Below are 27188 nucleotides of genomic sequence, written 5' to 3' on the forward strand. Positions count from 1 at the left end.
TCCCAGATCTCTTAGGATTCCAAAAAAGGTAACTTTTTTCAAAGCCTATTTTTATCTTCTCTTGATAGTCAGGAGGATATGGATAAAGGGTTTGACATTGCTCCAACTGTCTCTAGTTTTCCATAGATTACTCTATTTTCTGGTACGTGTCAGAAGTACAAGTGTTGGAAAAGTCTGCAAGAGAGTAATGATAGCATGGTACTGTGAGTGGTGCCATATCTTGATTTGTGCTTTCTACACTTGGCTAAGATATAATACCATTAGTGTGCAACGCCTTGATAGGCAGATGTCCAAGTAATGGCTTAGTGTTCTGGAGAGCATCTGTCATAATCCCAATTAATGTTCTGTGGTCCCACTTTTTCACTGCTTTTAAAATGTCCTAGTTTCTCCCTACTCCTCCCACTTTCCCCCTTTGTCCTCAATTTACTGCAATGGCTGAAATCTGAGTTCAAAGTGCAAAAGTAGTTTCCACTCAGTGGGCAGATGAGAGGAAGGTGTGGACTCTTGCTCCTCCCAGTAGACTCAGACAAAAGTAAACTACTGCAGCCTCTTCTACCTTATGTGTTCATGCTTAATAATAACTCTTGCCATCTTGATTACACTGATGTTGCTTGGCCAAATTTGTACCAGTTTCCATCTGTAAAATGTTGAAGGGTCTGTTGGTGTTGTTACATTAGCTGTTCCTTCCTGTGTTTTCCTTCTCAAAGTGCTGAGGATGACAAAAACATTAAGCTAGCATGTGTAGCATAATGGTAGCTATTTAACATAGCAAGATCATAGGATTGATTTAGTAGCTAGGAAAGTTTTTGTGAGTTACACATTTTTAAAGAAATAAATGGCTGAAATATATGAAGGACTTTCAATTATGGCATGTCAGAGCCATTCTGCATTTTTTTAGTTCTTCTCCCCTGTCCCTACTTACTCATTTCTAGATACTTAAAAACTTACGCACAGTACATGGAAAACCACAGAAACTTCAAAACATCTTGAAATAGTATTTCCAGGTGCAAAAGGCTAGTCATTTGTCTGCCAAATCTCACTGTGTTCTTCTTCTCCCCTCCCTTCTTCCAATTTCCTTGTGAAACGAATGCGTATGAAGACTCAACCACAGTTTCTTAATTCATATTCCCATGACAATTTGAGATGGGGAGAGAATGAAAATTGCTTTCTTCATTAAATCCAGAACTGGAAGTCCAGAGTCCAAGCTCCAAGGCCCACAGTCTAGCTACTCAAGTGCAGCATCAACTGTGTTAAAGTGATTCATTTCTCACAGTAGGGAAGGAAAAGAATATAAACTTTTTGTTTTGCTTGATGGTCATTTACCAAGCTTGGGGAATAGCCCCTGGGCATAAATACTGTTCCTGGGATGGCAATGTATACAGGAAAAAGCTGCAACCTTACAGGAATGGCCCTTATTTCTTTGTTCAGTTGTTTACTGAAGCTAGGAAAAGACAAGACTGAGAGGTGACATGATAGCAATCTTTAAACATCTGAAATGATATATCATGTAGAAGATAGAGAGAGCTTGTTTGCTGCTCCTCCAGAGGCTATCATGAATCAATGGATTCAAATTACAAGAAAAGAGATTCCGTCAAAACACTAGGAAGTCCTTCTTGACTGTAAGAGACTGTTCAACAGTGGAATGGATTGCCTCAAAGGGTGGTGAACTACCCCTGGTAAAGTTTGGAGAGCTCCAAACAGAGATTGGATGGGCATCTTTCAGCACTAAAGTTAGACTCCTCCAATCTACTGTATTCCCCATCACATGTACAGATGCGAGAGCTGGGCAGTGGAGATGTGGTGCTGGAGAAGAGTGCTGAGGATACTGTAGACAGCAAAAACAAAAAAAAAACAAAACAAAAACAAACAAAACCAAATGAGTTTTGAACAGATCAAGCCTGAACTCTCCCTGGAACCCAAGATGATTAAAGAGAGGCTGTCATATTTTGGCCACATCATGAGAAGGCATGAATCATTGGAAAGACAATAATGCTGGAAAAGGTGGAGGGCAACGGAGAGAGAGGAAGACCACATGCCAGATGGATGGACTCAATCAGAGAAGTCACGGGTCTTAATCTACAAGACCTCAGCAGACCAGTCGAGGATAAGGGGTTCTGGCGATGCTTCATACACTGGGTCACCATAAGTCGAGGTTATCTTGAAAGCAGCTAACAACGCATACTTTCAGGAGAGCTTTAGTTGTGTATTCCTGCATAGCAGCAAGTTGCACTAGTTGGGCTTTGTGGCCACATCCAACTTTAAGATTCTATAATTGTACAAAAATATTACTCTTCCCAACTCCAAGAGTAGCGCTTAGAACATCACTTTATAAAGATAATTCATTTGGCTTTTTATTTCTTAACACTATATGGGAAGGAGCCTGCTGTCACAATGCATTACAAGGTTGAAAATGTAACTTGTGGCATTATTTGCTGTAGTGTACTTTTTGTTACTTCTTTTTTAAAAAAAATAAATAAAAGAGCCTGAGGACTGACTAGAGAATGACAAAGAATACAGGTAAAATGCTATCAAAATGCTGACCTGAAGTGCCTTTCAGAAGTAATAAAACTTGATTTGTTCCATCAATAAAGTAATTTTGTTCCTATTGCATTAATTTCAAAATGTGCCTTCATTACACTCTCAGTGTCATCTTCTCTCTAACTAGTTACAGGAAATTTTATTTCTTGTACTCATTAATCCCATGTCTTGTCAAACAGTTATTCCAGCAACTGAGGGCATGTTTTGTTTTTTATTCAGCTACATATTTTCTAATTCAGCTACTATTTACCTTTTTAACCTACCGTATATACTCATCTATTTGTCTAAAAATGTATGCCCAAAAATTGACCCCAAATTCCCAGGTTGACTTATTTATGTGTCACTATGGTAATGTGATAGCAGCTCTTTCAGATTTCTCCATGCAGTGTGGAGAGGAGTTTATTTCTCTCTGGAGTCAAGCAGAAAGAGTCCTGGATGGTGGATTGACATTGCTGTTTGTTAAAGAGTCCCTCTCCCGCCCATGGCTGAAACAAAAGCAGAAATGATGAAACAAAAAGCTTCATTGTGCCATACACACGCATACACACACTGAAGAAGCCTCCATGTTTTACCATCTACCTATCCACAGGCCATGACAAAATTCATAATTTTGGCCCCAAAACCTGATTTTGACTTATACATGAGGTCGACCTATAGTTGAGTATATACAGTAGTTTTTATGCCATGTAAATTTGACCTCCTTCTTCGCCAATATTTAAAGAAAAACCTACTGTATTCCTTTTTACTTCTCTCCTCCACCTTACAAAGAGCCTATGTATAATATTTTTATATAAAGAATTTTATTAAGAGCCTATTTATTTTGTTTAAGGATGGCAGAAACAAATTCTCCATAAAAATGAGAAAATACAGTTGAACCTCCTTTATCTACGGATTCTGCATCCACAGATTAAACAATTTGAAAATATATTTTTTAAAGAATATATAAGGGACACCATTTTCCTACCCTATCCATAGGGGGTGCTGACACCAAACCTCAGTGGATACCAAGGGCCCATTGCTTTTGTTGACCATGGTTATCTGTACCAGTAAGCCAGGTTGTCATTTATTTAATTCTAACGTATCGCTGTGTTTAAATCTATCCTTTCAGACAAAATATGATCTACCCCATAAAGCACAATCAGAAATCATGGTTTGTTGGTGGTTTACAAACTCTGACTTGTCATTAGACTTGAACCTACAATAGGTTTTGACTTGACTCCTTTAGGCTCTGCAATGGCTGTTCTGTTAACACTTATGTTTTGTAACTCAAGAGCTAAAGAAGAGCAGAGAGACTAAATTGTACCAGAGCATTCAGTTCCTGCAGTGGGTTTGTTATTATTTTTTCTTTCGTTTTAAAAATAACATTTTAAAATATAATACTTACAAAAATTGCTTGACCATCCATTGGGCCCTGGTAAAAGAGGGGGGAAAACTTGTTAAGAAAGTACTATAATTAAAATTTTACAAGTGTTAATTAAATATATATAGTCTGTTATGTGGGAAGAAGTGAGAAAATATGATTGATTCATGCAAAGCACTTGTGATGTGTTTTCACAGCTTACAGGGCAATCTATTCAAAATGAATACAGTACCTCACATGGTGATGTACACAAAATGAATGAAATAAAATACTCTAGGCATAGACACAATAAATGGATAAGAAAATTCCTTCAGAACACATAGTTATCAATTTTTCTTCAGGGGAAAAAAAAAAGAAAAGCAATTCTCTTTGAAGGATCTTTCCAAATCCTTAAGGTGACATAGGAATGTGAAAAGTCACTCTTCTCTGTGAACCCTCCAACACTCCCAATTTGGTAGAGACAGTCCCAATTAAAATGTCCCATTTTTTCAGCTGCTTTTAATATGTCCCAGTTTCTGTCTCCTCCTCCTATTCCCCCACTTCATCCTCAGCTTACTTCAATTGCTGCAAACTGAATTCAAAGTGCAAAAGTAATTTCCATTCAGTTAATTCTTCAGGGAAGAAAGGAGATGGAGTGAAGGAATCCAATGCTTCCCAGCAGACCCAGCCAAAAGCAAACTGCTGCAGCCTCTCCAATTTGGGTGTTCTTCCTCATTAACAATTTGTGTCACCTGCACCACACTCTGTTATTGCTCAGCCACGCATGTCCTCAATTTCATCTGTGAAATGTTGGTGGGCATGCTCTATGGTGTGAGGATGCTGTGTTGCCAATAGATTTCAGCAGCAAAGGGCTGCAGAAGAGCAATACACCTCTTCCATACCAAAAAGCTGCAAATATCTATATACCATATAGAAGGAATTTGTGCTGAATAAGAAAAGGAGAAGACAGTTTTTGAAAACACAGTTATGAGACCTCCTTCTACAGGAACACAATAACAAAACAGGTTCACTACTGCAGGAAAGGAAACTCAAATGCAAAATATTGCAGATGCTCAACAGAAAGTGACCTGCCTGGTGCCATCCAAGCTGTCACGGATAGAAGCAGACACCTCTATGAAGACAGACTTCCAGGCACAAACGTAAATCCTCTGAAACACCGAAATGCAGGTATTATCAGAAATGGGGCTGGGCTGGTAAACTAAAACTACTTTTCTGCTTAGGAAAAGTCAGCAGGGGGATTATTAGGAAGGGAGAGTTGAATATTCAAAAAGCGAGTGTAGAAAAGGAATTGGAAGTGCTGGGAGAGCAGTGCAGAACCTCCAAATAGATCAAGGAAAGTTAAATTATAAAGATACCAATGTGTGTGTGTGTGCAATAATCAAAACTATTTAATAATAAATAATAATAAAATCTTTATTTATAGCCCGCCTTTCCATAGATCAAGGCGGGTTTATACAATCTTTAAAAAGTGGTGGTAGAAGCCAGGAGGAGGAGGAGAGGAGATTCCAATGAGAAGACTGCAATCATTTTGCTGCATAGTGAGTCACTTCTTAGTCCTGAAAGTCTCTCCAAAATCAGAAAGTTTCTGGGCTGGACTTTATAAGCTGCAAAGCAGGGAGAAGTTTGGATGACTACTCTGAGAATCCCAGTCATACTGACTGGGGGAATTCTGTGAGCTACAGGGCCCAAACAGACAGGGCAAAATAAAGCTGCTTCAGGTCACTTTGGAGCTATGCTGTTTAAGTGACACACACATCTTAAGAGGCCAGAAGCTGCGCCAAAGCTGTGCTCTAGTCCTTAGGATGCATGCATCATTTAAATAGCATACCTCCAAAGTGACCCAAAGCAGCTTTACTTTCTACTGACTGTTCGGGCCCATACTCTTCAAAAAGTAACTTTTCCTAGGTCTGTGTATTAAGACTGTCTTTCTCAGGGCTCTGTTGATCAGGTAGCCAAGGAGGACAGTTTGTCCAATTATAGCAGCAACAGGGATATATGAGCAGAGATGACAACATTTGGATCAGTTGTCTCATTAAGAGCAGGTTGCTGGTCAGCAGTTAACAAGTAGTAATGTCTAGTGATCACTTCACAAGCTGCTTTTGCATAGGAAGTATTTATTAAAGACCCAGGAATTTACCAGCTGCCAACCTTACTATGAGAAGCGACTTGGGAAACTGGGCATAATTAGCCTGAGGAAGAGAAGGTTAAAAGGAGACATGATAGCTATGTTTAAATATTTGAAAGGGTGTCATATTTGGAATGAATATATGGAGCAAGCTTGTTTTCTGCTTCTCCAGAGACTAGGACATGGAGCAATGGATTCAAGCTATAGGAAAAGAGATTCCACCTAAGTATCAGGAAGAACTTCCTAGTGGTAAGAATTGTTCAGCAGTGGAACATACTGCCTCAGAGTGGTGGGGTCTCCTTTTTTGGAAGATTTTCAACAAAGGCTGTTGGGGTTTTTTTAATGTGTGTTCCTGCATGGCAGGAGATTGGACTGGATGGCCTTTGTGATCTCTTCTAACACTATGATTCTATGAATAAGAAGAGGCAGAGGATGTGAAAGATGGAATCTGCCTTCCCTTCAGAACAGTTCTGGGAAGAGCAATATCACTGTTGCTGTTGTGCTTATATCCCACCTTGTTTCCAGTATGGAACTCAACAGACCCAAACTGAAAAAAGGAAGCATGACACAAATAAAAGTAGAACTCCAAAGGGGAAGAAATCATAGTTCTTAATGTAGTTCCAGGCTCACTTGTTTGAATGGGGCTTGTGGGCATGCATCGAAGCACTGACGTTTCACTCCTTAAGGAATTAAACACCTACAAGCCAGCAGTATTCATTAGCAAACAAGAGCATCAGAGACAGCTATTTTTAAATTCTGTTCCACCTACCAAGATAAACTCCTATTAGCACACAAAGTTTATCGTTATCTTGCTCACTCAGTCACTGTTTTATTTCTAGTGCACAGAAATGGCATGAAGGCACCCAAATAAGATTTTGCACATGGCAGAGTTTTGATGGGTGTCACATATCGCTGTTTACTGTGAAGGACTAACTATGTAGCTATTCACTCGCTCATATATTATACCATCCAACTGTCCTGGTTTGGCAGGAACATCCAGATTAATCCTCTGCCATTCCACTTTTTCAGCTGCTTTTAAAATGTCCCTGTTTTTCTCTCCTCCTCCCATTTCCCCATTTGTCTTAAGCTTATTTCAATGCTGCAATCTGAATTCAAAGTGGAAAAGTAGTTTGCACTCCATTAACTCAGGAAAGGTGGAAGAGAGGAAGAACTCACACAAAAACTAACTGCTGCAGCCTTTCCTAGCTTGTGTGTTCTTCCTCATTAATAACTTTTGCTATCTTGACCACACTCTGATGTTGGTTCGACACACATGTTCTGGTTTTGATCTGTGGAATGTTGGGAGTGTATGATAGATGCATGCAGACTTCTCCTGAATTAAAATGCCACATTTAAAACTGGCATGTAGAAAAGTATTGTGTGTGTTCTACACATAGACAAAAAATATTCCCTAACTTTCTCAAACTAAATATCTTAAACAACAAAGACAGAAAATGAAAGTGTCAGATACTAGTTTTCCTCAAGAAATATACCACTTTCTGCTATGATTTCAAACCCTAGAGGAGGGGTGAGCTGCCACAGCTCTCCAGATGTTTTTTGTACTACAGTTCCTATATGGCTATGCTGTTAAGGGCTGATAGGGTTAGAGGCAAAAACATCATGAAGATGATGGCACTGTGGGGAAAATATTTATTTTATTTTATGATTTGCATTGGCAGAAAAATTCACACCTGCTGAATTTTTGCTTATTATGCAGTGACGATAGTTACAGAAGTGTTCCCAGGGATGGAGCATGGGGAGATGGCAACCCTAATGGAACAGAATAGGAAATAGTGAGACTTTCTATCAAACACTGGCGGGTTACAAACTGCCATAAAATACGTATTGATTACGTATTAGGGTTAGGAAGGGACGGTGCTTCCGCACCCCCCTAACCCTAGTACGTAGTCAATATGTATAATATGGCGGCGGCCGTTCCACATGGCCGCCGCCATATTGACGTAGCGGACGCTGTGCGTCCGCACGTTGCACGGCACTTATGACGTTGCGAGTGCGCCATTGGCGCCTCGCGGCATCATAACCGTGCCGCAGGAAGAAGACCCTCGCGGAGCAAACAGCAGTGGCGGTCTGTAACGCTCCACTGAAAACTTCCATTTTGATCTAATATTCCATGGCAGGGTTGAACCAAGACCTCAGAGGGCTGCACTCCCCATGTATCCGTGCATACCTCTAGTTTCCTTAAAATTCTTTGCATCCTATACCATGCTATGGCAGAAATTTTGGCATCATTTTTGGACTCCCTGGGCTGTTTGGGGATTTTCTTTCTTTTCTAAGTAGGAACTGAACTGGGAGTCACAGCTGGTGTTGAGAAAGTCCTTATAGGCCCAGTACAAACAGTCACTTTGTAGCACCCTGGGGCCAAAACTAAGGTTTGGGAGAGTGGAGCGACTGCACGCTCCTGAACCCTAATATGTAACAACACTGCCATCATGAAGCAAGCATGGCACAGTGTCTGCACATCGCGTGCTGCGCTTGCATCACTGACATGTGACAGTTTACCAATGGCACACTCATGGCATCCGCTATGTGCACCAAAAAGAACCCACTAAAACCTGCTTTTAGTGGGTTCTTTTTGGTGTGGAGGGAGGCCATGTGGTTTGGCTGCTGTGGCGTCCCTCAGGGGCAAAAACAGGTGCCTCCATCCCACCCTTTTGGAGCGGTCTGTCAAGCCCCATAGTCTCCAAAAACACAGCAATATCCCCCCCCCCCAGCTCTACTGTATGCAAGAGACACTGTGAGTCAAACAAAATTATTTCTGCCACTCCAAAAAAATTGGGGGGGGGGGAGGAGGTCCTTGAGGGTTGGAAAAACAGTCTAGTGACCTTGTGCAGCTAGTCAGCTTTAGATTAAATGCTCCAAAAATATTGTGAAATGTGTAGAAATGAATGAATCTATCCATTCTAGTTTCTCTCAGTTCTTCATCTTCAATTAATTTTCCAAGCACTGAGTTTAAGAAAAATGTCTGCATGAAAATTTGTATTTGTTTCAGTGCATATTTCCCTAATGTATGCTTTTTGCATATGTCCCGTCCCCCCCAACTGGGTAACTTTACTGCAAAGTTCAGAGAAACATACATTTCACAGCATAATTTAATTTCAGTTCACGGGCAGGTTTGAAAGTACAAAGTTATGTAAGTATGCATTAAAATGCAAACCAAATGAATTTTCTCTCCCATCCCTATGTATATCTGACTGAACCGTTTTTCTATCTCTGTACATACTGGACCACATCAAAGCAAAGCCCATTTGTTGATAAAAATTCCATTTATCAGATGACTGACATACAAAAGTTCCAGTAATTTACATATACATAAAGTTTGATACTCACCATGCCAAGCATGTCCAGGCTGAGAGGCACATCATGCGACTGCTGTCTAATTGGTTTATCAGCCTTGACCTCAGCATAATAGACCTTGAGAAGGTGACAGTTAAGACAGGTAAAGTAGTAAGAATGCCAGTGCATTAGCACAATGCAGCTACAAGCAGATTACTCTTTTTAGTAGTAGGAAGTAAAATGATCAGCTCTCCAGCAATCATATTTATGTGTGTCTAACATGCAAACTTTCAAAAAGTACATGAATATGTTTCAGTTGCAATACTATACATCACTTAGCTGGCTGTATCACTGAACTCATTGAGCCTGCACGGTGTAGTGGTTTGAGCATTGGACTACAGCTCTGGAGATCAGGGTTCAATTCTTTGCTTAGCCACTGAAACCCATTAGGTGACCATGTGCATGTCACACATTCTCAGACCTAGAGAAACCCATCATGAGGTTGCCATACATCAGAAATAACTTAAAGGCACACAACAGCAAGAGATTCAATATTCTCTGCCTAACAAAGGGGGTCTTGACCTCAGAAGGAAAGGAGACATCTTGGATGTCAGAGGAATTACCTATTTGTTTTGCCAATGGAATTCAAATTTTATCTCCTGGACTCGGGAATGATTTGTTCCTAGTACCACATGGCTAGAAGGAGGAGTGGCCTGCCTGCACAGATATCTCTCCACACCATCTCAACACAGAACAACACACCAATAACATCTTGACAAAACGCAGGCCTGTGACTAATATTGTCATTTTTTTTATCCTGTTTGATTTTTAACACCTTTGCCTGATGAAGAAGCCAATGGAGTTTCAAAAGCTTGCATGTGTATTTTGTGCATGTTGGCTGTCTGAATAAAGGCATCACTGTTTTGTGGGTTTTGGATGTCATTGTACAACAACAACAACAACAGTTACTGAACTGGATAGAATTTGCTTCTGTATGAAGATGTACAGGGTTGTGCCAAGGGTATTTCCACTAGACTATAAAGTATAATCTTGCAAAAGAAATGGGATCCTATAATTGTAATGATTCTGCAGATGCTGGTCTTGTGGCTATCCAGGTTGTCAGGCAGGGATGGGACTACAGAAATATTAAAGCTATAGTAGTCCTATCCTCCTTTACACTTTACAGCCTTGTCTATACAGGCCAGTTGCACCTGTTTTCCCCTGCTCTCACCATGATCTGTCTAGACCATCGGTTTCCAACCTATGCTCCAAGGAGCCCTTAGAGCTCTGCATGCACTTCCCAGTACTCTATGGCTGCTCCAGGAAAATAAAAGAAATAATATATATCCCATCTTCACACACACCCATAATACTACGCCTAAACACCATGAACTTGTAAGACATAGGATAGGCCTCTTAGGGGCTCCACCACAGAAATTGATTCTAAAAAGGGCTCTGCTAGTCAAAAAGATTGGGAACCCCTGGTCTACACAATGCAGGGACAAAGCCCTGGCTCAAGTGCAAATTGTCTTCATGGGGGAAGGCCAGTTCTGCACTGAATGCACATTGTCCCTGGTTAAACCAGTGTCAAGAAGCTCACATTTTGCCCTGGAATTTGCTGGAAAACCCAGAGTACTCCATAGTGATGCTGAGTGGCTCTTTACACACACATCCTGCTGTACTGCCACCACAGCTAGTGTAAGTCCCTCCCTCTGAGCTCACAACAAGGTGCCCTGCCATGTGATTGAAATTGTTTCTGACCTCAACAAGAGCAACTCACGCCAACAGTGGTGATACAGGGTAGCACAGTGGGATGCATGTGTAGGCGGGTTACAGACCGCCTGTTTGGGGTGCACTGTACCCGCCCCTTTCCCTGGTGTATCGGGGCCTCAGCGGCCAGAACGGCAGCCGCTGAGGCCCCAATCCGCTACTTTTCAGGCTGCGGGGAAATGGCAAAACGCCACTTCCCTGCAGCCTGAAAAGGGGTGTCCTTGGGGCTTCAAGCCCCAAGGACACCCCGCGGAGGTGGGGAGGGGGAGAAAGGGGCCGCTTGGCCCCTTTCTCCCTTGCTTCGCTGGGCGCAGCCGTCTGAAGGCTGCGCCCAGCGAAGCAAAGCGGCGCCGCAAACCAGAAGGAGCTCTGAAACGGAGCTCCTTCCTGGTTCGCGCTAAGGACACCCTAGGCGCCCTGGCGCGGAGCGAGGACGTCTGGAACGGCCGCCGTCATTTTTTACACGCAGAGTGCGTATTAGGGTTAGGGAGGTGCGGAAGCACCGCACCTCCCTAACCCTAGTATGCGCTCCGCACGTACTTTCATGGCGGTCTGTAACCCACCGTAGACAGCTACCCAGTGTCGCTCTGGAGTGTAAATGTAACGGTGGGGAATCTGGAGCAGCCCTGAGTATCCTGGCCCTTGTAGGCAAGACTTACATTACAATGAACATATCTGCCTTAAACCCTTACAACAATTTGATGCTACATTAATATTCATTTCTCCATCCTACAGAATGCTAAGATTTGCAGTTTGGTGTGGTACTTAAAATTTTCTTCTAAACAGCTCTTGTGCAGTAGTAAGGGCTCTCCAGCAGAGTATTCTAGGTACCTCACAAAAATCCCATGATTCTGTAGGATAAAGCAATGAAGGTTAAAGTGTCATCAAACTGCTATAACAGTAGATTATAAAGACACCGTACTCTAAAGACATGTAAGAATTTAGTAGAATTTGCAATTTATAATTCAGCAACACATCTGGACAGTTTTCATCAAACTCTGTAGTGAAATATTCATTGTAACAGGGCAGGAACTTCAAACATAAATAGTGCATGTCACTGGTTAATCTTCTGACCCAGACAAAGCTAGGCCATACCTGCTAGAGACTGGAGTTCAAAAAAGTAACTTTTCTAAGTTCTGAATTAAACTCAATGTTAAATTCAGTCACATGACCTAGAAAACTGTCCAAAATGAATGAATATGTGCTACACTATCAAAATGCAAAGATCAAGAAAATTAAATCAAGAAGCATTTAACATTAAAAAAAAAAAAACCTCAGAAAACTTCTGGACCCACATCCCTTGACAGTTGAAATGCATGATAACTGTGGATTCCCCTGCCTCTTATTGTCTGAGTAAACCTTGCTAGCTCTGTGTCCCATCTGCTTGAAATATAACACTACTTTAGCAGGCACAGGAGAGTTTGGACAGCTGGACCACCAAAGACTTTGACCATGCATTAAAAGCAGCAAAGGAATCCAGACCTGCTGTGCTTTTTCTTTTTAAAGTAACACGGGCATGTTACAGACCGCCTAAAAGCGGTGGTCTGCCGGCACTGCTGGTTGCTCCGCGAGGGAGCTGTAGCAACCAAACTGCTCGGCTCCCGCGCGGAGCAAAAAAGCCCCAAAATGGTGCTTCTTCCCGCAGCGCGGTTATGACGCCGCGAGGCACCAATGGCGCACTCGCGACATCATAAGCGCCGTGCAGCGTGTGGACGCTATGTGTCCGACACGTAATAATGGCGGCGCCTGTGTGTATAGGGTGCCGCCATTATTACGCCCCCATCACATGCTAGGGGCGAGGCCGGTGTGGACGCTAGGTCCCTGGCCAACCCCTAGCACGTGAGGGGGCGCCTCAAGAGCCCGTCTGTAATGGGCCACAATCTCCATGCAACAGCTCAAGTGCAACCCTACACACTATCACACATGCACATGTTTTCCCTCTTTCTGAGCTTACTGCAAACATTCTGGCAGGGTTTGGCTTGATTTGGATTTATTACATGTGATTTTGAAAGGATTTTAAGAATACGAAATCAATAATGATGGTAGTTATCATCATCACAGTTGCTAATAGTATTATAAATAAGAGACAGCTCTTCATTAGGACTACCAAATCCTGCAGGGAAAGATGTCTCTGCTTTTTAAAAAATTGTTTAAAATGTATGCTGCAGGTTTCACACCTTTCCTCAGCAGAGGTTGAAAGAGGCACATTTTGTTGCAATTCTCCCTTCTGTTCCATGAACCTGGGGAAATATCTTTACCAAGGAATGTTCACAAATTTTCTCATTCTTCATAAGAAAGGGTGTATCTATCCAATGATAGTTAATATCTTGAGATATTTTGCACTTTCTGGATTGTTAAATATTTGCACAAAAACTTAAAAATTTGTGCAGAAAAGTATAAAGAGTATAAAAGTTAGGTATGCAAACTGGGAGCTTAGGGGCAAGAAGGTGAATTTTTCACATACCAACCCGCCATAAGAAAAAACATCCAGAAATACACAAAAAAATCTCCCTTCCTAGTCGGGAGAAAATATCTGTTCTTGCAGGTAAGAACAACAATTTTACACTGTCTGTGCCACTCCCTTCTGTATCTTTAAGTCCTCAAACAGACCCAGCTGCCTAACTGCAATGTTTATACAGGACTTTATAATAAATAATAAAATAATCAAAATTTTTATTTCTATCTCGCTTTCTGCCAGGCAATCAAAGCGGCTTACAACAGGTTAAAATACATCCATATATACATAATGCCCCCCTTAAAATCCTTAAGATTAAACAGTGTAAGATTAAAACTACATATTAAACCGGCTAAGCTAAATAAAATCATCATGAGCAGAGTTCACTAGACGAGAAGTCTTATTTGTGGCTGAGCATTTTATTCCGGGAAGGCCTGCCAGAAGAGATCTGTCTTAATGGCCTTTTTAAAGCTCTCTAGATTAGTGATTTGACAGATCTCATCCGGCAGGCCATTCCATAAGTTGGGAGCGGCTGCAGAGAATGTCCTCTGGGAGGTCGCCGTCAACTTGGTCTTTAAGGGCTGCAATAAATTCCTCCCAGAGGATCTGAGTGTACAGGGCGGATTATATGGAAGCAGGCGATCCCTTAGATAGTTGGGCCCAAGCCATGTAGGGCTTTAAAGGTGATAACCAACACCTTGTACTGTGCCCGGAAACTGATAGGCAGCCAGTGGAGTGCCTTCAATATTGGTGTTATATGGTCACTCCTTGCTGTTCCTGTGACCAATCTGGCTGCCATATTCTGTACCAACTGGAGTTTCCAGACTAGGCACAAGGGTAGCCCCATGTAGAGCGCATTGCAAAAATCAAGTCTTGAGGTTACCAGTGCATGTACTACAGTTTCGAGGTCACTCTGTTCCAGGAAAGGGCACAGCTGGCGTATCAGCTGAAGCTGATAGCAGGCGCTCTTGACCATCGCATTCACCTGATTCCTCATTTCAAGCGACGGGTCAAGAAGCACCCTCAGACTGCAAACACAGTCCTTTGAGGGGAGCGTGAGCCCCTCTAGGACTGGAGGTTGCAGCCCAATCCCTGGTTTGGGGGCGCCTACCGTAAGTACCTCCGTTTTATCTGGATTCAACTTGAGCTTGTTTTCCCTCATCCAATCCATTACTGCCTGAAGACACTGGTTGAGAGGAGAGATGCCATCTGTTGTTGTCGCTGATGACTGGGACATGGAGAAATATATTTGGGTGTCATCAGCATACTGATAACACCCCACTTATGATAGGGTTGAATAGAACACTTTGTACCTTTTGTGGTGGACAGGTGACTCCCTCACACCAGCTTATCTATTTTACTTGTTTTGCCATGGCCTGAACATATGAAGATATTTGCTGGCCAGGACAGGGCGAGGGAGACTGAAAGCTCATGGACAGATTAGTACCTAACAGGGTTTACATCTGTTGGGGCCACTCCAACACTAGGAAACATACTAAAATAGTCTATCTTCTAATAGTATGCCACTAAAATAGAGATCAATGGATTCACATGGATTCTTGAATGCTCCGGGCATTTTCCAGCTGCTGATCTTGTTGATAATTTGTTTGATATATGAAATCAAGAGATATGGTATGGACATCATCCTTCCTAAGGATACTTTACTTAGATGCAGAACCAGGCCTCCCTGATTCTCTGTGGAGCTCAGGGCAGTGAAGTGCTTGGATGACCAGATGACTAGAATAATGGTGGAGAAAAATCCAATATGAATCTAAGGCTCCATACAGACTGGCCAAAATGCTTTGGGTCACTTTGGAAGTATGCTGTTTAAATGATGCATGTGTCCTAAGAGTCTGGAAGCTGCACCAAAGCCACGATCCAGTCCTAAGGAGTTTCATGGATAGGATCCATTTTAGAGCAGCAAAGGGCAGCAAAGCAATTGTTACTGTTTTTACAACAGTACAATCGCCTCCAGCAGAACTTTCTCAGATAGACAAGGAGTTATTGCATTCCAGGCTTCAGATTATTGATGAGGAGACCTCAGAAATTCATTGCAATTTGTATTTGCAAAGTAAATCACTTGGAACTATTCTGACGTGTATACCATGTTGACGACTGATTCTCTGAAAGCAATCAAGGGACAAAGTTGTCCAGTTCTGATGGATACATTTCCGCTTCTTCAATTTGATGATGCAGATAAATTGCCTGGTAAAGTGAGGAAAATAATTTGCTCATTTGACCCAAGTTCAATCTGGATGATTAAAGGGGTAGCATTGGGCTGGCCAATTGTGTGGTGGCAATTGTGCTTCTTTGACATACTTATTGTCCAGTTGTTCTAAAGAAGCAATTAGGATCTCTGTTGAAAAGGTCTTCGCTGGACCCAGTACCCTAGAGAACTATGAGCAATTTTCTCTTTTTAAAAGTAAGGTCTTAGCAGAAGTGATAGCAGCACAGCTTCAAGCTTTCTTGGATGATGATGATAATAATAATAATAATAATAATAAAAAATTATTTTTATCCCGCTTTTCCACAATGATCAAAGCAGCATACAGATTAAAATTTCAACGTCGAAGTACATACATAACAATAAAAACAATATATAAAAATATCATGTTAAAAACTATTACACAGCCAGCTGAGTTAAACCTGATTACTTTGATCATTGCAGTTTAGATTCAGGCCTAGTTTAGGGACAGAAACTTCCTAGTTTCCCTGGTTGAATGGGCATAAACTAGATGGGGGAGGGGAAGTGACCCTGTTTCCTCTACTGGACTTCTAAGCAGCTTTTGATGTATCAATAATGGTAATAATGGTATCCTTCTACATCACTTGCCTTGTACAGATCTTGGAGCACCATTTTGAAATAATTCTGGTGTTACTTGGTTGAATGTTTCCAGAAGGTGGGACTGAGGATCTGATATCTGGCCTCATCGTCATGAGCCAGGAGGAAGTCTGTGCAGCATTTTCTGCACAGAAAATAATATTTTTGTGCCAGTTTTGTGCCTCTACTGACACACATATTTTTCTCTAACTCCAACACAGATATCTTCTCCAAATGCTTCAGGCTTCAACTGTTATCTTCATTTAAATATTTATCTGACCCACCTTTAAAAAGCCCGTATAAATTATAGTGATGGAAGGAGCATTATAATTTTTCATTACTATCTCACCAAGGCATGCTGTTGGTTTATCCTGGACATAGAAATGCTTTTCTTGCTCAAATAAAAACGAACTTACAGTATACCCAGTGATGGTGCTCGCATGCTGCCGAGGCATTCTCCACTGTATACTGAATGCTGTGCAGTTGAGTGAATCCAGTGTTATATCCAGAGGAGGGCCCAGTCTATCTGTCTCAAAGAAATGAGAAAAGATAAGAAGCTGCATTAGACAAAATTATTGTCTCTATAGTCAGATAAAGTCAGATATACAGGTGTACCTCAGATTATTGATGAGGAAGCTTCAGAAATTCATTGCAATTTGCATTTCAAAAAAAAATCACTTGGAACCATTCTGACGTGCATACTACGTTGACACGTCAGTTTTCTTCCAGCCCTCCTTCACCATCCTCCCAGTGCCAATGATACTTAAAACATCAACCTTGGGAGAGGACAATGAGAAAAAAGGAGGCTGGGCAAGCATAAAAAGGCTGTTAAAAGGAGCTTCTTTGTCAAGGGCTTTGCTAACTAAGATATATCTATAGTCAATCTAAGTAATACAAACAGACAAATCTCTTAGCTGAGATTATGCATCAGGAAGGAGACACTATCTCTCTCTCTCTCTCTCTCTCTCTCACACACACACACACACAGGATCACTTTTTAACTACTGCAACCCACACTCCATGGCCATTTTGTGGCTAGTGAGGGAAAGAAGGCATCTGAGAAGCATTTGGCTCCGAAAACAAAGACATAATCTGTCAAGACATACTGAGGAACCCCATGTTTCCAGGCTTAAAATCTAGTCCTGTATTGGTGCAACATGAGATGCCTCAGCTCTCAATTTTTCAAGTATGGAGAAAGGCATTGTTAGCCCACCTTAGACCACTCTCACTAAATATAGGATTTCATGTTTTCATATTTCTTACTTATCATCAGGCATGTTTTAAGAGATCACAATGATCTTCAAAACACTAGAAAGTTTCTTAATGGAGTTCCAGAATCATGGAACGAAGCGTACATAGCGCTAATCCCTAAAGGAGAAGAGGAGAGATATACAGTAGGCAATTTTAGACCAATATCTTTAACAAACACAGATTATAAAATCTTCACATTAATCCTATCAAATAGATTAAAGAAGTGTGTTGATACATTGGTAAATAAAGATCAAAATGGTTTCATACCAGGCAGACAAATAAGGGATAATATAAGAACTGTATTGAACCTATTAGAGTATTATGAACATAATAATGAAAGAAAATTCGCAATGATTATGGTCGATGCAGAAAAGGCATTCGATAGGGTGGATTGGTGCTTTATGATAGAGGCATTAAAAAAAATGGACCTCGGAGAAATGTTCCTGGATTGGGTAAATGCAATATATAGAAAACAAAAAGCTCGTATATTAATTAATAATGACATAACTGAATATATCTCAATAGCAAGAGGAACTAGACAGGGGTGTCCTTTGTCACCCCTTCTATTTATTTTAGCATTGGAAGCATTAAATAACAGTATTAGAAATGACAGTGAAATAAAAGGAGCCCGAATAGGTAAATTTGAGGTCAAACTGAAGGCATTCGCAGACGACTTGATAATATTTCTGGAAGACCCAAACAAATCTATACTACAACTAATAAAAAAGATAAAAAACTATGGCGAAGTAGCAGGATTCAAGCTTAATGTAAAGAAAACAGCTATAATAACCAAGAATATGTCTGAAAGCGAAGAGCGAGAGTTGGGTAACATTTCGGGCTTTAAAGTGGTTAAAAAAACTAAATACTTAGGAATATATCTCACGAACAAAAATATAGATCTATATCACAACAATTATGAAAAAGTATGGAACGAGATTAAAAGGGAATTGTTAAGGTGGTCAAAACTGAGTCTTTCTCTGCTGGGGAGAATGGAAATCTTAAAGATGAATGTGCTACCAAAACTTATTTTTCTATTTCAAAATCTACCCATTCTGTGTAAAGAAATCTATTTTGAAAAATGGCAAAAAATCCTGACCAACTTTGTTTGGCAGGGGAAAAAAGCGAGGATTAGTTGGAAGTTGTTAACAGAGGAAAAAAAGAAAGGAGGCTGTAATTTACCAAATTTGAAACTGTATTACTATGCAGCATCCCTTCAATGGTTAGAAGAATGGGTTTTACTAAAAAATGATGAACTGCTAGAACTAGAGGGTACGAAAATGAGATTTGGATATCACGCATTTTTATGGTACGAAAAAATCAAAGCGAATTCCGATTTCTCCCATCACTATATAAGAAATTCACTATTCAAAACTTGGCTGAAAATAAAAAGAATGTTCTATATGCAATGGCCATTATGGATCTCTAGTCAAGAAGCATTCTATAAAAGAACTAGGCAGGAAGGTCAAAGCTGGGTAACATATAAAGAACTATTGAAGGAGGATAACGGGAAATTAGTAATGAAACCCAACCAAGACATAGAACAGTTGACTAATAAAAATTGGCTACTGCAAAGACAATTAATGGAAAGGTTTAGAATTGATAACAAAGAACATGAACTAACAACTAAAAGAAATGAGATTGATAATATTATGTTTGATGGAAAAAAGGGCCATATATCAAAATATTATAAAATATTAAAACAAAGAGACCTAGAAACTGAAACAGTAAAACATTGCATGATAAAATGGTCGCAAGACATAGGAGAAACAATTGATATGGATTTATGGGAAAAAGCATGGCGAGATACAAATTCCTTCACACTATGTCAAAATTATAAAGAAAACTACATTAAAATACAATATCGATGGTATCTAACCCCTAATAGATTAAATAAAATGTATACAGCTGGGAGTGGATTGTGTTGGAAATGTAATAAACATAGAGGTACATTTTATCATGCATGGTGGGAATGTGAAGAGACTAAAAGATTTTGGAAAATAATCCAGAAATGTATGACAGAAATCTTAGAAGCTGATATACCAATGAATCCATTACTGTTTCTATTGAATATGACTGGTATACTAGAGAAAAAAGTAGAAACAAAATATAGACGATTGATATTATATATGATTACAATAGCAAGAACAACATTTGCCAGGTATTGGAGATCACAGAGGATACCTACAATAGAGGAATGGATAGAAAACTTAACAGAGGCAATGGAAATGGATATATTAACAGCACGCTTAAGTGATCAGAGGGTGGATGAAAGAGAGGAAGAATGGGAGTGTTTAAAAAGATTTAAAAAGATCTATTAAATTGGACTTGGTCTAAGAAAATTAAGAAATAATGAATTTATGAATTTATATTAAGGGGAATTGAATTAGGATGGAAAAAGCTTATGATATAGGTTAAAGAGAGATTACAAATACAAAAATTTTGTGGAAGCCTTTTGTTAATAGATTAGTGTTAAAATGTAACATAATGATGTTAAATGTTTTTTGTAATGTTGTAATGTTTTTTGTAATGTTGGTCTTGATATGTTTTTCTATATTTGTGATTTGTATTGTTGCGTAGTTGTGATAATAAAAAAAAAACAAAAACAAAAACAAAAAAAAACACTAGAAAGTTTCACATGGGAAAGGCACACTGGTGCAGGGACATGTGGAAGACCTAGACAATTTCTCAGTAAATACAGAATTGGTCTGCTGATCACGCCATCATCCCCCAGGCTTTCTGCATAACCTCTCACAATGGGGGCTGAGTGAGTCCTATCATAAGCAGGACTCATATTTCATCTTCACCCCAAGCTAAAACATGGTTTCTTATTAACGCCTCCAGACCAATTTATTTCCACTACAGTTAGCACTCTGTACCTACGGATTCCTTATCTACAAATTTAACCATCAACAGCTTCAAAATAATAGAAAATATAGCGGTACATAAATTCCAAAAAACAAAGTTTGATGTCGTCATTTTATTACACCACTGTATTAAGGGACACATTTTTACTACACCACTGTACTAAACAGAACTTGAACATCCACAGATTTTGTTATCCACTGGGGGAGGGGGCACAATCCTGGAACCAAACTCCAGTAGATGCCAATGACCCATTGTATATGTCCACAAGGTGTTAAATTGATGTAATTTTTAAAGTGGTTTTAAACTATTGCTTTTAAAGTGGTTTTAACCGTTACCATGTTTTGCCTTATTCAAATTATGCATGCTTTTAATCTGGTGATGTTTAAAATTGTTTATATTGTATGCTACCATGAGATCTTGCGAGAAAGGGTGGGATAAAAGTGATTTCATAAATAAATAAATAAATAAATAAATCTTCCATTATGCTTCTAGAATCCAGCAACGTTGCCATATGTATCAACTAAAATTAGATGAGAGGTTTGCCTAGCATTTCAAGTTTAAGGTTACCCTTTAGACTGACACAGATTCCCACTAATGCTTATTATCATTACCATGGAAGCTTTTATCATTTTATTACAAGGCACCTTTGTTTTTGAAGCTAATACACCTCCTTGGTTAACTGCTAGTTATCCTTGGCAACATCATCAAAGAAATAGCGAATATGAAAAATATTATGCAACATGTGAAGAACTTTTTTATGTAGTCAAACAGTAGTGAGTCAATGGAGCTTGTCCAGTGCTGAAAGCATGGGAACTAGGCGCAGTTGTGATTCATGCTACCTAGATCTGTACTGTAGTCCAGGTTTACTGGAAGAGCATTTGTGACCAAAAATGCTGTAACAAATATCAAAATATCATTTGAAATGCTGAGTGGAATTTATATCAGCCTGACACCCCTACAACTAGTATTCACAATCACAATTTTGTCACTGTTGCTTCATAGCAAAACGGAGGTCCATTCTGCCAGTGGTCACAGCACAGATGAATGATGTTTCCATCAGGTTTCGGGGCGGAGGGTGGTCAGGCCAGGAGAAATTACTTAGCAAAATATAATAATAATAATAATAAAAATTTTATTTATATGCCACCCTTCCTTCGATCAGGGCGGCTCACAGCAGATAAGATACATACAAATTAAAAAACATACAATACAATAAAATAAAACCAACAATAAAAAGCCCCTTAGCCCAACCTCTTGGCCACGAAAGAGGAGGGAGGCCCACAGGATATCTATTCGGGGAATGCCTGTTGGAATAGGAAGGTTTTAAGGTCCTTCCTAAATTGGGCCAGGAGACGAGCGGAGCTCTGTGGGCAGCGCATTCCAAAGGGCTGGGGCAGCTATGGAAAACGTCCTCCGAGAAGTGGAGGCTAACCTAGCCCCAGGCACCTTCAGTAGCTGCTGCCCAGACGTTCTGAGGGTGCGAGGCGGAATGTATGGGGAGAGGCGGTCCTTTAGGTATCCTGGGCCCAAGCCATTTAGGGCTTTAAAGGTAATTACCAACGCCTTATATTGAGCTCGGAAACGAATGGGCAGCCAGTGGAGGTCTTTCAAAATCGGTGTTATATGGCTGGTCCTGGGAGCACCAGTGACCAGCCGGGCTGCCATGTTCTGTACCATTTGCAGTTTCCGAGTTTGGTATAAGGGTTGCCCCGTGTAGAGTACGTTGCAGAAATCCAATCTCGAGGTTACCAGAGCATGTACAACAGTTTCAAGGTCCCTCTGGGCCAGGTATGGACGCAGCTGGCGAATCAGCCGAAGCTGATAGCAGGTGCTCTTGATCGTCGCATTCACCTGAGCTGTCAGGTGAAGCGACGAGTCAAGAAGCACCCCCAGACTGTGGACGGAGTCCTTCACAGGGAGCGTGACCCCGTTCAGGACAGGTGGAACCACCGCCATTCCTGGACCAGGAGAACCTATCACTAGTACCTCCGTTTTCTCTGGATTCAGCTTGAGTCGGTTTTCCCTCATCCAGCCCATTACTGACTCTAGACAGGCCACGAGAGGAGAGACGCCATCCCCAGTCACTGCATCAGTCGGAGACATAGAGAAAATAATTTGGGTGTCATCAGCGTACTGATAACCCCGCGCCCCATGTCTCCGGATGATCTCTCCCAGCAGTTTCATGTAGATGTTAAATAGCATGGGAGACAGAATGGCCCCTTGAGGGACCCCAGTTTTAAGGGGTCTCTCATCGGAGCACACGTCTCCCAGCTGCACCATCTGGGACCTCCCGGAGAGGTAGGACCGGAACCACTGGAGCGCAGTGCCCCCGATTCCCACCTCTGCCAGGCGCCCCAGAAGGATACCATGGTCTATGGTATCGAAAGCCGCTGAGATGTCCAAGAGCACCAACAGGGACACGCTTCCCCTGTCGATGCCCAGACGGAGATCATCGACCAAGGCGACCATGGCCGTCTCAACCCCGTAACCCGTCCGAAAGCCAGTTTGAAATGGGTCCAGATAATCCGTTTCATCCAAGACCGCCTGAAGCTGGATAGCAACCGCCCTCTCAATCACCTTTCCCAAAAATGGTAGCAGCGAAACAGGCCGATAATTATTATGTACCAGGGGGTCGAGGGAGGGCTTTTTTAGGATCGGTTTTACAATGGCCAATTTAAGATCCGATGGAAATAGCCCATCCCTCAAAGATGAATTAATTATCCGGCATAACAATGATGTTACCGCCGGTCCCCCCTGGGCCGCTAACCACGAGGGACAGGGATCAAGAGAGCAGGTTGTTTTCCGAACGCTTCCGAGGATCTTGTCCACATCCTCGGTACTCACCAACTCAAACTGATCCAGTTTAACATAGTCCACGGAGGCTCTGGACACTTCTACCCTAGGTTCTGCTCTAATGTCGGCGTTCAGACTTTCGCTTATACGAGAAGTTTTATCCGCAAAAAAGTCGTTAAACAAGTCACAGCAGGCCTTAGAAGGTTCAAGGATCTGGTTCAGGGCGGGAGGGAGCTGAGTTAGCTCCCTAACCACCCTGAACAACTCTGCCGGACGCGACTCAGCGGACGCAATACGAGCACCATAGAACGAATTCTTTGTTGCTCGTATTGCCTCTCCATAGTCCTCTAACAGTTGGTCCAGGAGAGTCTTATCGTCTAAGCGAAGGTGTTTCCGCCAACGGTACTCTAGCCGTCGCAGCGCTCGCTTCCTTGCCCGGAGGTCTTCCTTATACCAGGGCTTGCGTTTGGAAGCGGGCCTGAGAGGGCGCTTGGGAGCGATCCTGTGTATAGCCCTAGAAAGTCCGGTATTCCAAATACCGGTGAGGGCATCAACAGAGTCGCCGTCATTTCCAACCGTGAGCCCCTCTAAGGCTTCTTGGAACCTCTCAGGTTCCATCAGCCTTCGAGGGTGGACCATCCTAACAGGTCCACCACCCCCGGGGGGGATCTGGGCAGAAGCCTTGAGTTTCACCTCTACCAGGAAATGATCTGTCCATGACAGGGGGGAAACATTAACTATTTCCACCCACGGATTCTCCGCTTCCGAACAGAAGACCAAATCGAGAGTATTACCCGCGCAATGCGTAGGACCCTGTATCAGCTGGGACAGGCCCATGGCCGCCATGGTCTCCATGAATTCCCGAGCCGCACCAGATGGAACATAGCTGGCCGTGAGGGAGATGTTGAAGTCACCCAGGACAAGAAGCCTGGGCGTCTCCAACATCAGCTCAGCGACCAGCTGTGTCAGCTCGTTAAGGGAGTCCGCTAATGCACGGGGTGGCCGATACACTAACAGAATCCCTAGACTGTCCCTAGCCTTTAGGGTCAGGTAAATACACTCAATATAGGAGGTCTGTCGGACGTGGTTCCTGGTGAGGGACACGGTGTTCCTATGTACCAAGGCCACTCCCCCCCCCGCCCACCTAACCTGCGCTGGTCCTTCACCGAGTACCCAGCAGGCAGGGCCTGAGCCCACACAGCGTCTCCTTCAGGCCCCAGCCAGGTCTCGGTAATGCAAGCCAGGTCACACTTAGAGTCCTCCAGCAAATCCTGGAGGATGTGGGTCTTGTTGTTAAGTGACCTGGCATTGCACAGGAGCAGCGACAGGGTTTGTGGCACGGTTGGAGAGACCCTCAGGTCCTTCAGGTTGGGAGGGGGACAGGAAGGTGAGATAGATATGATGCATCTATCACGCCTTCCCCTGGAACGCAAGTCCCTCCTCCCACCGCCATACCTCCCCCTGACCCACACAACCTCAATAGGAGCTCCGCCCACCAAGGTGTTATCCCCGGCCCAGGCATCCCCGACATCCCTATCCTCCCCCCCCCCCCCCATGGCTACTAAAGGAGCTGAGGCTAGCCACTGCAGGCATCCTCTGCTCCCAGGGCCAATCTAAGCCTCCCACCCCAATAGAACTGCGCAACTGCGCAGGTGCGCAGCAGCGGTGCTCCTTAGTCCGTGGGCGGTCCTCCCGGGGCGGTGCACAGATGCGCACCTCCGACACCCCGGGAGGGAACCGCCCGGCTAAAGCGCAGTCCTGGCCGCGGCAGCGACGGCGGTGGTCCGGCGTGGAGGCGAAAAGGGGGCGTGCCAGGAAGGGCCCGGTGTCCCGGCTTTATCCCCGCCGCTCTCACCTGGCGGGGCTCCTCCCTGGCTTCCCCCCAGATGGTCCTTAAAGGCCCCACGCACCAAAACTGGCCGCCAAACGCCAAAGCCAGTGGCCTCAAAGGTCCCAAAGGAGTCCCAGCGGGGTGCTCCTTAGTCCGTGGGCGGTCCTCCCGGGGCGGTGCGCAGATGCGCACCTCCGACACCCCGGGAGGGAACTGCCCGGCTAAAGCGCAGTCCTGGCCGCGGCAGCGACGGCGGTGGTCCGGCGTTAACTATGTGTTATTTAGTATTATTAAAGCTCTGAAATTTGTAAGTAAGTATCCTTAAATGAGTAACCTGTCCTGACCCAACCCTCCAAACCTAGTGGAAATACCATTCACCCATGCTTCAACTACCAGCAGAATGGCCCTCCTCCTTCCCATGTAGCTAATACTTTCTAAAATAGATGGGGAGGGGAGAGTTATACTTGTGGCAATAGTGTCACAATCATGGCTAAGTAGGGATCATGACTACAAAAGTTTCAGATAAGTAAATCTAGGTACTAGTTAAGTATACTTAACTATGTAGCTGATACAGGATTCTGGCCCATGACTTTAAAACACAACTTAATTCAAAACATGTTAAAGTTTATCAATAAAAAGTGTTAACACCCTACTTAAAAGTAACAACTATGGTGAACCTCATTCCTGGTTTTCCATCCTTGAAGGCTAACTGTTTAACTAAAGGTCTGTGCATATTGAATTTTACATGGCTAAGTTGTACCATCCATCTAATGGTTCCATCCATGCTAAGATCTGTGTGCCCTTACTGCCTCTAAAGTAGGGATCTATCAGATGAAAGCTGTTATCCAATCCAACCCAATGAATCTTTCAGTATAAAATGAATGACTCCAATTTACTCTCATTTCAGCACAAGAATTTATCTGTTTCTGTGATACATCTCATCTATCAATTTGATCATTTGGGCAATCTCTAAAACCTTTATTCCATGACTGCTAGAATTAATTTTGTGCAAAATCTGTACAATCTTAGCTACTATTAACATGTTTTAAGACATCTAATCTATATATGCACATTGAAAGTTTTCATCAAAACAACTCCAGCAATAAAAATGGTCGATCAGGCCTTAAGCTAATCCCAATCATTTGATAACCATTTTCCAATACATAAAAAATTTACACTCACTACAGGCAGGTAGCAATTTTAACAAGAATATGTCATTTGTTGTATTTACAATTTTGTATCTTTTTCAACATAGACTGAAATTGCAAGTGATACTATAATGATACCATCAATGGCTACTTCTTTCATTAGATGAGGAGAGATAACTAAATCTATCTGTTTCACTTTTTACAACTATATAACTTTTTTGAAATGAATTTTTAGGTGAAATATCTACACAAACATCCATGCACATTTTTCATATGTTTCTCTGAATATGTACATTTTATGGTACATATTTTTGTATCCATATATGAGAGAAAATGAGTACAAAAATTCATAATTATTTGCTTACATTAGGAGGCACACATACAGCAATGCACACATTTTGGTATGCATTCCTCTGTCCTAAAGCATGCAGTTTTGTAAATATTTATCCTAATGGACATATCTAGTATGCACACTATGTTTGGAGAATTGCATCTCAAAATTCAGAGCAGTGTAAAAACTGAAGGAAAATAGACATTTGCACATTAGATTGGGAAGTATAAATGGCTCCAGTTTGTCTCATGATGCAAAGTAAAAAATCCCCCTCCCCAAACAGCTAACTAAAGTATGGCTGTTATTTCTATGTGATTCCACCATCAGCCAGGATTCAATAGGAAGTTAATATGGAGATTATCACATTAGCTTCGCTGCTTGGATAGACCCAGGATGTACACTTTCTTAAGACAGATCATATCCCATTTACCCATCGCCAGGCAGTATGCAGGCCATATGCAACCCAGGCTTCTCCAGGCTTGTCCTGCATCTTTTCAAGAATGGGAAAATTCCATTCTTGAAAAGCTGCAAGAGAAGCCCGGGGTGCATTTGGGCTGCATACTGCCTGGCAGTGGGTGAATGCGATAAGATCTGCTTTAAGAAAGT

The 27188-nt window shown here is 42.0% G+C and overlaps 1 protein-coding gene across 2 annotated transcripts in view; it reads right to left on the reverse strand.

Annotated features, from left to right (window-relative positions):
* LOC149324099 (pikachurin-like) overlaps window positions 1-27188 on the reverse strand; it is a 178595-nt gene that overhangs the window by 100107 nt on the left and 51300 nt on the right. For both annotated transcript variants that reach the window (XM_089496426.1, XM_089496420.1), the window contains exons 2-4: window positions 16780-16889; window positions 9372-9455; window positions 3923-3949 (exon numbers count right to left, since the gene is read on the reverse strand). In XM_089496426.1, the coding sequence (XP_089352552.1) occupies window positions 3923-3949; window positions 9372-9455; window positions 16780-16889 (221 nt within the window). The remainder of the gene's footprint in view (window positions 1-3922; window positions 3950-9371; window positions 9456-16779; window positions 16890-27188) is intronic.

This window comes from Sceloporus occidentalis, unplaced genomic scaffold (genome assembly GCF_023333645.1).
Source record: "Sceloporus occidentalis isolate IW3139 unplaced genomic scaffold, rSceOcc1.0.p SCAF_1, whole genome shotgun sequence".
Lineage (NCBI taxonomy): Eukaryota > Metazoa > Chordata > Lepidosauria > Squamata > Phrynosomatidae > Sceloporus > Sceloporus occidentalis.